This window comes from Podarcis tiliguerta, assembly GCF_965153285.1.
Source record: "Podarcis tiliguerta genome assembly, chromosome: 2".
Classification (NCBI taxonomy): Eukaryota; Metazoa; Chordata; class Lepidosauria; order Squamata; family Lacertidae; genus Podarcis; species Podarcis tiliguerta.
Genome location: NC_139535.1, coordinates 12,417,790 through 12,429,985, shown reverse-complemented (window position 1 = coordinate 12,429,985; position 12,196 = coordinate 12,417,790). Strand labels below are relative to the sequence as shown.

Sequence of the window (12,196 nt, the reverse complement as noted above, 5' to 3'; positions counted from 1 at the left end):
GGGTCCCTTCCAACTCTACAATTCTTTAAGAAGCTAGAGAATAAAACGTGGGTAGAAAAACCCGCGGAGGAACGGGGGGCAGGGAAATGATTCAATATGGAAGGAAAGCAAGCATTAAGGCCTGGGAGGTGCTTTGCCACTGCGGTCTGCAAAACAGGTGCATGTCAAAGGAGCCTGCCCTCCCTCCGCTTTGCCTGTTACCTGGCACCAGATCCCGGAAGTTTGTGCCGTCGTGTTTGCGGATCGAATCGAAGACCACTGTCCTTGCCGGCATGTTCACTCCCATGGCAAAAGTCTCCGTGGCAAAGAGGATCTGAATCAAGAACGACGGAGAAACATGGGTGTCAAGTTGCTCATTATGTTTGTCCCCTGCCCACTGTCAGCTTCGCCTTTGAGCCGGTGCCAACGACTGGGCTCAACCTCTTCAGCCCTGTGATAGGAATTTTGAGGTCTTAGATATATGGCAACGTTTATAACCGCACGTACATAGATCAGCACAGGAAGACTGACCTGAAGCCATTTTGATTCCTAAACTGAGCAAATGTTTTCTCTGCAAGGTCAACGTGGGAAAGCCTCCCCATTGTTTTTTCCTTCACAAATCCTGTCTTAAGGATATGTCTGTGTTTGAATAGGGTGTGAGCCTGTGACCTGGCCCAGGAACTAAGTATTTATCACTACAAAAGAATGGCCAGGCTCCCCAGGCAATCCAATCAAGTAACCTGCCAGACAGGAGATAAACAACAACAGGAGAAAAACAATATTCAAATTTCTGTTTTAGACCGCCTTTTCTGTGATGTAGGTGTGATGTTGGGAGACTTGCTCACAGAGCCACACCCTCTACAAACTACATCTCCCGGGATTCTTTGGGGGAAGCCATGACGGCTAAAAGTGGCGTAAGAGTGCTTTAAAAGTATAGTGCGGATGTGACCTCAGTCCGAGTCTAGCACTCTTAACAGCCACACGGCGGTGCCTCTCCAAAGTATAAGCTCAGGGGACTCACCTTGACGAGGCCTTTGCTGAACAGCATCTCCACCACTTCCTTTAGGATGGGCAAGATGCCGCTGTGATGCACCCCAATGCCTCGCTTCAAGAGGTCCACCATATGAAGGACCTGGAAGAATAGCAATGGGCTGTTAAAAAAAAGACAAAGCCCAGCGGCCCCTTCCCTATGGCTTCCAGGAAGCTCGTCACCATCTTGGATTTCTCTACTGAAAGAGGCTGTCAAGAAACTTCTTGGAAATAACGTCTATATAACTCTGGCGGCCATGTTGATGCTTAGGCTTGCGAGACAACTTGGGAGTAGCGGCCATTTTGAAGTTTTAACCCAGGCCTTTGAGGGGTGGTGGCTGTTGAAATCCACTCCAATCTGCTGCCAATCCGCTACAAGTCCAAGGTACAGTGGTACCTTGGGTTAAGAACTTAATTCGTTCTGGAGGTTCTTAACCTGAAACTGTTTTTAACCTGAGGTACCACTTTAGCTAATGGGGCCTCCCGCTGCCACCGCGCCACCGGAGCACGATTTCTGTTCTCATCCTGAAGCAAAGTTATTAACCTGAGGTACTATTTCTGGGTTAGTGGAGTCTGTAACCTGAAGCGTCTGTAACCCGATGTACCACTGTACTAACGTATAAAGTCCTTAACAAAATAATAATACACCCCGTGCCTCACGCTGGCAAAGACAAAGGGTGGTCTCCAATGTTAGTTCTACTCAGAGAAGACCCAGTGAAATTAAGGGCTATGGCTCACTTTGGTTTCTTCATTTCAATGGCTCTACCCTGAGAGGAACTGAATTGGATGCAACCTGCAGTACACTGTCTCTTTCTTCCTCCTTCCTGGTATCTATTCCACCTCTTGGAAGCCATGTTTTTCACACCCAGTCCCTTTCGCACTTAACACAAAGAGGCCACAATGCTCTACTCCAGTGGTTCTCAACCTGTGGGTCCCCAGATGTTGTTGGGCTACAACTCCCATCATCCCTGAGCTCTGGCCTTGCTAGCTAGGGGTGATGGGAGTTGTAGTTCAACAACATCTGGGGACCCACAGGTTGAGAAAGGCTGCTTTACTTTGCCTTGCCGTCATGATGAGACAGGACAGCCTCTTGACAGCAGCCATTCACTATCTGCATTTTCTGGAAAGAAGACATTTTCGTTCCAACAAGCTTTCTCAATAGGCTTCTGCTATAGGTGTCAATTTTGCGTATGTGTGTATTTTAAACACAACTTTCCGTCATTTTTTGTACTGTTGTTTTTTCATTATTATGTTTCAACAAGTAAGAGCACTGTTCTTGAAGGTACTGCAATACCTGGTTGATGTATGGAGTGGATGGGGCAAGCCCCTATTCCATCTCCCAGCACCAAAAATCCGTTTAATATACAGTGGTACCTTGGTTCCTAGGGACGCGGGTGGCGCTGTGGGTTAAAGCCTCAGTGCCTAGGGCTTGCCGATCGAAAGGTCGGCGGTTCGAATCCCCGCGGCGGGGTGCGCTCCCGCTGTTCGGTCCCAGCGCCTGCCAACCTAGCAGTTCGAAAGCACTCTCGGGTGCAAGTAGATAAATAGGGACCGCTTACTAGCGGGAAGGTAAATAGCGTTTCCGTGTGCGGCTCTGGCTCGCCAGAGCAGCGATGTCACGCTGGCCACGTGACCCGGAAGTGTCTTCGGACAGCGCTGGCCCCCGGCCTCTTTGAGTGAGATGGGCGCACAACCCTAGAGTCTGTCAAGACTGGCCCGTACGGGCAGGGGTACCTTTACCTTGGTTCCTGAATGGTTTAGTTGTTGAACAAATTGGCAACCGAATGCTGCAAACCTGGAAGTAAGTGTTTCGGTTTGCGAACGTTTTTCGGAAGCCGAACATCCGACATAGCTTTGCAGCTTCTGATTGAGTGCAGAAAGCTCCTGCAGCCAATCGGAAGCCGTGCCTTGGTTTTCGAACAGTTTTGGGAGTTGAATGGACTCTCGGAATGGATTAAGTTCAAGAACCAAGGTACCACTGTACAGTGGTATCTCGGGTTACACACGCTTCAGGTTACATATGCTCCAGGACTACGCTAACCCAGAAATAGTACCTCGGGTTAAGAACTTTGCTTCAGGATGAGAACAGAAATTGTGCTCCGGTGGTGCAGCAGCAGCAGCAGGAGGCCCCATTAGCTAAAGTGGTGCTTCAGGTTAAGAACAGTTTCAGGTTAAGAACGGACCTCCAGAATGAATTAAGTACTTAACCCGAGGTACCACTGTATAGTCCTCAAATGACGTATCAGATATTAAACTGATAAGAACAGGTGCTACACTTGGTGTTAGCCAAAAAGCCAAGAAGCAATATGAAACCATCTTTTTAAAATTCTATATTGTACATCACTTTGGGACACATGTGGAAGGTGATAAATAGATACTACTGAAGCTGCTATCTAGCAGTCAAGTTGTTCTAAGGCACGGCTCCCTGGGCAGCAAAGCTGTTTTGAGGCCCGGTTCCCCTCAGCAAGCCTAAAACTGAAGAGACACCTTCATTTCAAGAAGCCCAGGGCCCTGTGGGCCTCGCCGCGAAGCCAACCACTCGCTGCCCCACTCTCTGACCTGAGGCAGCTGGCGGTCTGTGCCCTTCAGGCGGGAGATGCACTTCTGGAAGAAGACGTGGATCTCACTCTTCTCATTCGTCGTGGTCAGGTTGACGGTGGTGAGCATGGCGGCGTTGTCGTCGCAGCGGTTGCGGGAGAAGGTGAAGGCCACCACCGGCAGCTGGTCCTTCTTGCGTAGCATGTCGATGAGGGAGAGCCAGATGTTCTTGTCCTGAGGGGAACGCCACAGGTCAACTTGGCTTGGGGCCTGGTCAACCAGGCATCCAGGACTACAGGTCCCATCAGCCTCTGCCACCATGGCCACACTCACCTATCAAGGTGGCCTGCCAGGGGATTGGGGGCTCAGGATCCCACATGCCAAAAGGCACCCCCACCGTTGTTTTAAAAAAGCTACGCCAAAGGAGAAGTGGCGACATTAGGTCCTAACGAACCCATTGTCCATTGCCCTTCCCATTACAACACACAGCAGCACTGGGTCATTTAATGTATTTATTGATGCCGGGGGCGGTGAACCTGGCTCAGCGTACCTGGCCTGCCCCAGCCCCCGGGTGCATGGGCTGCTTGGCCCCGAAGGTCTGGGAATGCTTGCTGGCTCGCTCCTTCTTGGCATCCACAGCATCGTAATACCTGGAAGATTTGTTTGGACGGGGAGAAAGGGGCGAGAGGAAACATGACCAAGGCGTATACAGTGGTGCCCTGCAAGACGAATGCCTCGCAAGACAGAAAACCCGCTAGACGAAAGGGTATTCCGTTTTGGAGGTGCTTCACAAAACGAATTTGCTATGGGCTTGCTTCGCAAGACGAAAATGTCTTGCGATTCCTGGGGTTTCCCCCCCCCCCAGCCTTTTCCCCAAGCCCCTAAGCCGCTTAACAGCTGTTCACTAAGCCGCTGAACAGCTGATCTAAGCCGCTTATCAGCTGATCTAAGCCGCTAATAGCCTTTTAGCAGCTAATCCGCTACTCCCTTAAGCCTTTAATAGCCGCTAATAGCCGCTAAACCGCTAATAGCGCTAATAGCGCTAATCCGCTAATGGGCTTGCTTCGCAAGACGGAAAAAACCGCAAGTCGAAGAGACTCACGGAACGGATTCTTTTCGTCTAGCGAGGCACCACTGTAAAGTTACTCATGGTGTTGGGGAAAGGGGACAGAGGGGTTTTTTTCTCTCAGAAATACTCCAAGCCATCTAGTGGAGCTGACCATTGGAAGGTCAACTTTTTTTGCTGCCCGAGGCAAAGGACAAGATGGCCGCCGCTCCCAGTTCCATAGCTAAACCGGCAGCTGAATCTTACTTCAAAACTGGCAACAGGACAGCACCCCTCGCCCCACCACGTCCGTGGGGAGCAAGTTCGCTCGGGGCAGGCTGTGAGCGGCACATACCAGCTCTGCCCTTCCGATGGCTTGCCACTGTTCCCCCAACCATCCCTGAGCATCAGCCGCCTGAGACAAATGCTTCACTCGGCCTACTGGCAGGGCCAGCCGGCCCCACGGAGAGTTCAGGCCCGCCAAAGGAAGGATTCATTCATAAAGCACACCAAGTTTAGGGGTTTTGGACAAATTAATGGAGAGCAGCCACAGCTACTGGTCATGATGGCTATATATCACAAGCCAACATCTAGGGTAGAATACCAGAGTTGTTGGGACTCGCAAGTGGGGGAAAGCGGCTTTTGTGCTCAGGTTCTGCTTCCAAGATACCAATAGGTTGGACAGTAAGAGGCTGAACTATTTGTCTGATCCATTATTATTATTATTATTATTATTATTATTATTATTATTATTATTATTATTACAGTGGTGCCCCGCAAGACGAATGCCTCGCAAGACGGAAAACCCGCTAGACGAAAGGGTTTTCCGTTTTTCAATGCGCTTCACAGGACGAATTTCCCTATGGGCTTGCTTTGCAAGATGAAAATGTCTTGTGAATCTTGAGATTTTTTTTCCGCTCCCCACCCCCTTTTTCTAAGCCGCTAAACCGCTAATAGCCTTTTAGCAGCTAATCCGCTAATCCCTTAAGCCTTTAATAGCCGCTAATAGCCGCTAAACCGCTAATAGCGCTAATCCGCTAATGGGGTTGCTTCGCAAGACGAAAAAACCGCTAGACGAAGAGACTCGCGGAACGGATTAATTTCGTCTTGCGAGGCACCACTGTAGTATTATTATTATTATTATTATTATTATTATTATTATTATTATTATTATATTTCTCACTTTATGTACGTAAACAAAGGGTGGATAAGACATTATTCCACGGACTACAAGTAAAAAAAGAGAAAAAAGGAGGAAAGGGTATAGGGTGCCATTTTCGGCTTGTCTCAGGCAGGAAGAGAGTGTCTTGGGCTGGGGTTGGAGTAAACCTAAGGCCTGGTTCACAAGCCAACCTGATGCCAGCGGTAGCCAATGCCATGCCCTCCTGACCTTCCTGGACTACAACTCCCATCATCCTCAGCCACACCCGCTTCCCTGCCCTGCCCTAACTGTTTTACAAGGCCATGCCCCTGCCATTTAGATGGACTAAGTGAGTTGCTTCTGGAGACAAGATCTGGGGCACCATTAAAGTGCAATTATTGGGCTTATTAAACTTTTGGCCACCAAGGTGGGGTGGGGACTGCCACTTGGCTTCCCACCAGCCGCCGAGACGCTCTGCCAGCCCATCGGCCCTCACCCCTTGGTCAGGAACGTGCCGCGGGCGTCGACCAGCAGGAAGAGCTCGTTCTGCGTTTTCTGGCTGTTGCCTGTGTACAGGTAATGCTCCAGCGGGACAGGGCGCTTCAGGGTGCTGATCACGTAGATTTTCTTCCTCTTGATCCTCCTGCAAAGAGAGAAGGATGCCCAGCATGGCTGAGTTGCAGGCTTGCGGACTCTCCTGTTTCCCCCAGCGCACCCAAGGCACACCTCTACACGGCAGATGCTGGCGTGATAGATATGACGGTACTGCAAGGGGGAGGAGCCCTTCTTTATCCCTTCTGGGCCACCTTCCAATGGGAGACAGGCAAGCCAGGGGTGGGCGGGGCAACAAATGCAAATTTTGCATTTGTACAATCAGCTGGCTTCTAGATGTGCTCACAGACACCCCTCTCTGTCTTCCATACAGGCAAGCAAGGCAAGCAAGAGCTGTCCCAGAAACTCCAGCGGGTGCAGAATGCTGCAGCGAGGCTCCTTACGGGGTCTCTGCCATGGGAGCATATTCACCCAGTGCTTTTCCAGCTGCACTGGCTGGCGGTGGAGTACAGGGTCAGGTTCAAGGTGCTGGTCTTGACCTTTAAAGTCCTTCACGGCCTAGGACCCTCGTACCTACAGGACCACCTCTCCCGGTATTCCCCTTCCTTCCCTCCGTCTCCCCTTTTTATGAAGATTACCCGCTCTGGGATCCCACAGCTAATTCTCCCCCGGTCTCCTCGCTGGCCCAAATAGGACTAATTTAGCCAGCTAGCCCTGGTGATCATCTAATGTTTATTGGATGGATTCCCCCCCTAAATTGATTTTTGAATTCTGAATTTATTGTTATTCACGTTTTATGCTGTTTTTTGTTGTATCACAATTAAGTGTTTTAAATTTGGTGTTTGCCGCCCTGAGCCTGGTTTTCTGAACCAGGAAGGGCGGGGTATAAATAAAAAGTTATTATTACTATTCTTTAATTGGCAGTTTATTAGGGTTTTCACATTCCATTAAAGCACTATGCTCCTTTATTCCCTCCCCAGCCCAGTCTCCTCCATCCCTCATCCCTCCCTCCTCCTAGAACCATAAAACTGCAGGGTTGGAAGGGAACCCCAAGGGCCATCTAGTCCAGCCCCCTGCAACCCAGGAATCGCAGCACCAAGATTTTCATTTCCGACTGCACCAGTTCTTACCCTATCCAGTCAGCAAACTCCAGGGTGTTGGGGACGGTGGCACTCAGCAAAATTATGTTCACGTGGTCTGGCAGCATGATGAGAACCTCCTCCCAGACAACCCCACGCTGCAAGGGAACGGAAGAAATTAAGAAGGCCTCTGCTATGTCAGGCCCATGGCCGCCAGAAGGACCTGAGTACAACAACAAGATTCCCCCCTCCCCCCATTTTTCCAGGTTTCGTCCAGGCCTTCGCCATCTCTATTCTGGACTGTACCAGTTCAGAGTGGGACGCGGGTGGCGCTGTGGGTTAAACCACAGAGCCTAGGACTTGCCGATCAGAAGGTCGGCGGTTCGAATCCCCGCGACGGGGTGAGCTCCCGTTGCTCGGTCCCTGCTCCTGCCCACCTAGCAGTTCGAAAGCACGTCAAAAGTGCAAGTAGATAAATAGGTACTGCTTCGGCGGGAACGTAAACGGTGTTTCCGTGCGCTGCTCTGGTTCGCCAGAAGCAGCTTAGTCATGCTGGCCACATGACCCGGAAGAACAAGGCAGCTACCTATGTTTCTAGGAAGGCTGCGGATGGAGAGACAGTGGCGTAGCGTGGGGGGTGCAGGGGGGGCTGGCCGCACCGGGCGCAACATCTGGGGGGGCGCGCTCGCACTTGCAGCTCTCTGCCCCTACCTGGCTCACTCACTCTCTCTCACTGCAGTGCTGGCTGTGCGAATCCGATCCGAGCCGCCGGGTTGCCGCCCACTGTGGAGGGGGGGGGTGCCAGGCGTGCGGTGCGGTGTGGACAGAGAGCGAGGGGCTATCTGGGGGAGGGACAGTGCAGCGGGGGGCGCAAATTACTTGCCTTGCCCCGGGTTAGGGGGCGCAAATTACTTGCCTTGCCCCGGGTGCTGACAACCCACGCTACGCCACTGTGGGGAGAGGAGCTGTAGGCTCTGATTGGCGTGCAGAATGCAGTCCCTGGAAGCAGGTCTCAGGTTCAGTTCCTGGCATCTGCAGGCAGGGCTAGGAAAGATCTCAGACCCGGGAAAGCTGCTGCCAGCCTGTGCAGACAATACTGCCTCGACTTGGTACGTGGCGGATCCAAGCCCTGATCCCCTTGGTGTGCGCATTTCCTCACCTCTGAGTCGTTGATGTAATGCACCTCGTCAAAGATCACCCACTCCAAGTCTCTGAGGACATCTGAGCCATTATAGAGCATTGACCTGAGGGGTTTTGGAAAGAGAAAGGGATATTGAAAGACCCTGAAAGACCCTCTTTACCCTGATCAACAGCAGAACAAGGGCTGGCCGGACCGTAGAATCATAGAATGGTAGCATTGGAAAGGAGCCCCCGAGGGTCATCTAGTCTAACCAACTGCAATTCAAGAATCTCAACTCAAGCATCCCTGATGAACGACCATCCAACCTCTGCTTAAAAACCTCCAAGGAAGGAGAGTCCACAGCCTCCTGAGGGAAGCCCATTCCACGGACCAGATTTTGGGCACCATTAGAAAAAGGCAGAAAATGGTTGATATTTAATGATAATGGTAATCATATGTTTCTGAGCACAATTCAAAGTGTTGGTGCTGACCTTTAGAGCCCTAAACGACCTCAGTCCAGTATACCTGAAGGAGCGTTTCTACCCCCATCGTTCTACCCAGACACTGAGGTCCAGCTCCGAGGGCCTTCTGGTGGTTCCCTCCCTGCGAGAAGCCAAGTTACAGGGAACCAGGTAGAGGGCCTTCTCGGTAGTGGCACCCACCCTGTGGAACACCCTCCCACCAGATGTGAAAGAGAAGAACAACTACCAGACTTTTAGAAGACATCTGAAGGCAGCCCTGCTTAGGGAAGCTTTTAATGTTTAACAGACCACTGTATTTTAATATTTTGTCGGAAGCCGCCCAGAGTGGCTGGAGAAGCCCAGCCAGGTGGGGGGGTATAAATAATAATTATTATTAATAATAATAATAATAAAGGTAAAGGTACACCTGCCCGTACGGGCCAGTCGTGTCCAACTCTAGGGTTGTGTGCCCATCTCACTTAAGAGGCCGGGGGCCAGCGCTGTGTGGAGACACTTCCGGGTCACGTGGCCAGCGTGACGAAGCTGCTCTGGCGAGCCGGCACCAACGCAGCACACGGAAACGCCGTTTACCTTCCCGCTATAAAGCGGTACCTATTTATCTACTTGCACTTAAGAGTGCTTTCGAACTGCTAGGTGGGCAGGAGCTGGGACCGAACGGCGGGAGCTCACCCTGCCGCGGGGATTCGAACCGCCGACCATGAGATCGGCAAGCCCTAGGCGCTGAGGTTTTACCCACAGCACCACCCGCGTCCCCAATAATAATAATAATAGGATGGGTCTAAAGAGTGACACTTGTCTTTTCCAAGAGCTTCTTGTAAACCAAGGATTGCTGGCATTTCGGGGCACATTTGCAAACCCCTCCCTATTTATACCCCAAATCCTCACCGAAGGATTTCTGTCGTCATGATGAGGCACGAGGCATCCGGATGGAGCTGAACGTCCCCCGTCAACAACCCCACGTCCCCAAAGGTGTTCTTGAAATCCCGAAACTTCTGGTTGGAAAGAGCTTTGATTGGGGAAGTGTAGATGGTGCTGCAGGGAAGAAAATAAAGAGTTTTAGACGTTCAAAAGGAGGAGACTCTGGACTCCAGCATACCCAATAGGTACCGTTCTGGCGGGAAGGTAAACGGCGTTTCTGTGCACTGCTCTAGTTTGCCAGAAGCGGCTTAGTCATGCTGGCCACATGACCCGGAAGCTATACGCCGGCTCCCTCAGCCAATAAAGCGAGATGAGCGCCGCAACCCCAGAGTCGGCCATGACTGGACCTAATGGCCAGGGGTCCCCTTTACCTTTACCTTTACTAGGTAATCATAGGCAATTGCCTGGGACAGGAGTCTGTTTTACTACTTTCCCTCCCTACGTGAGCCAATAAAAACGGATATTTTGTCGTCCTAGTTCTTATCTGACCAAGGCCTCACAGGCTCAACCCTAGCAGGTTCAATACAGTGGTACCTCAGGTTACATACGCTTCAAGTTACATACGCTTCAAGTTACAGACTCCACTAACTTCAGGTTAAGAACTTTGCTTCAGGATGAGAACAGAAATTGGGCTCCGGTGGCAGCGGGAGGCCCCATTAGTTAAAGTGGTGCTTCAGGTTAAGAACAGTTTCAGGTTAAGAATGGACCTCTGGAACGAATTAAGTTCTTAACCCGAGGTACCACTGTATTTTACATAACAGTGTTCATTTGGGCATGGAGGGCAGCTAAACACTGTAAGAGTTAATGTGGTATAGTGGTTAGTGTCAGACTACAACCTGGGAGGTAAAGGTAAAGGTACCCCTGCCCGTACGGGCCAGTCTTGACAGACTCTAGGGTTGTGCGCCTATCTCACTCAAGAGGCCGAGGGCCAGCGCTGTCCGGAGACACTTCCAGGTCACGTGGCCAGCGTGACATCGCTGCTCTGGCGAGCCAGAGCCGCACACGGAACGCCGTTTACCTTCCCGCTAGTAAGCGGTACCTATTTATCTACTTGCACCCGGGAGTGCTTTCGAACTGCTAGGTTGGCAGGCGCTGGGACCGAACAATGGGAGCGCACCCCGCCGCGGGGATTCGAACCACCGACCTTTCAATCGGCAAGCCCTAGGCGCTGAGGCTTTTACCCACAGCGCCACCCGTGTCCCTACAACCTGGGAGACCAGGGTTGAAATCCCCACTCTGCCATGGAGCTCGCTGAGCAATCACGGGTCCGTCGCTACCTCTCCGCCTGACCTACCTCACAGGGTTGTTGTGAGGAAAACTACATACTTCTCCTCCTCCAGCTTCTTGTTGAAAAGGTGGGGTACAAATGTTAATTATTATCATTCATAACAGGCACGCTCACCGTGTCATGTGCTTCTGGGACAGAGCAATGGCGTATTCCGCCACCACGGTCTTTCCGGCAGAGGTGTGGGCAGCGACAAACACGGAGTCGTGCTTCTCCAAGTGGAGAATCGCCTGCTTCTGGAAAACGTCTGGCTCAAAAGGCCACTGAGGAGTGGGGAGAAAGAGAGAGGAAGTCAGACAGGGGGCGGGAATTTAGCGTCATCAGTCCTTGGCCCCACCCCCATCGTTCAGCCCAGACACTGAGGTCCAGCTCCGAGGGCCTTCTGGCGGTTCCCTCATTGCGAGAAGTGAGGTTACAGGGAACCAGGCAGAGGGCCTTCTTGGTAGTGGCGCCCGCCCTGTGGAACGCCCTCCCATCAGGTGTCAAGGAAATAAGCAGCTATCTTCTCTTTAAAAGACATCTGAAGGCAGCCCTGTTTAGGGAAGTTTTTAATATGTAATGCTGCATTGTTTTTAACACTCGATTGGGAGCTGCCCAGAGTGGCTGGGGAAACTCAGCCAGATGGGCGGGGTATAAATAATAAATTATTATTATTATTATTAGCCCCTACCTTTCCTCTCCCCGCTTGGCCCTCTGAGCTGCCATCGTACCTTGAAAGCCGGATCAGGAATTCGCTTGTAGAAGTCGTCCACGGGAGAGCTGACGTCCACTGGGATGGCCCACTGCTCTTTGGGGGGCTCAGAAGCCGCAGCAGGGGCCGGGGCGGCCTGTGGGGCTGATTTAGGGGCGGGCGTCACCTCCTGAGAGGAAGGCAAAGAGGAGACAGGCAGCGTAAAGGAAGCCAAGGATGGGAAAAAGGAATCCTCCACCCACCCACAGACCCAATAAAAAGGGAGGGTTGTGTACCAATGCTGCTTCTATTCAGAGCCACCATATCTAGTAGCCTTGTCCTTCCTTTTGTCTGAATT

The 12,196-nt window shown here is 51.5% G+C and overlaps 1 protein-coding gene across 1 annotated transcript in view; it reads right to left on the bottom strand.

Moving 5' to 3' along the window:
- The window catches only part of SKIC2 (SKI2 subunit of superkiller complex), a 43,759-nt gene that overhangs the window by 20,224 nt on the left and 11,339 nt on the right, over positions 1-12,196 (bottom strand). Inside the window, exons 9-18 of the mRNA XM_083424681.1 lie at positions 11,879-12,028; positions 11,286-11,431; positions 9,851-9,997; positions 8,523-8,607; positions 7,415-7,521; positions 6,229-6,375; positions 4,097-4,196; positions 3,568-3,780; positions 1,001-1,111; positions 202-313 (exon numbers count right to left, since the gene is read on the bottom strand). Of these exons, the coding sequence (XP_083280807.1) occupies positions 202-313; positions 1,001-1,111; positions 3,568-3,780; positions 4,097-4,196; positions 6,229-6,375; positions 7,415-7,521; positions 8,523-8,607; positions 9,851-9,997; positions 11,286-11,431; positions 11,879-12,028 (1,318 nt within the window). The remainder of the gene's footprint in view (positions 1-201; positions 314-1,000; positions 1,112-3,567; positions 3,781-4,096; positions 4,197-6,228; positions 6,376-7,414; positions 7,522-8,522; positions 8,608-9,850; positions 9,998-11,285; positions 11,432-11,878; positions 12,029-12,196) is intronic.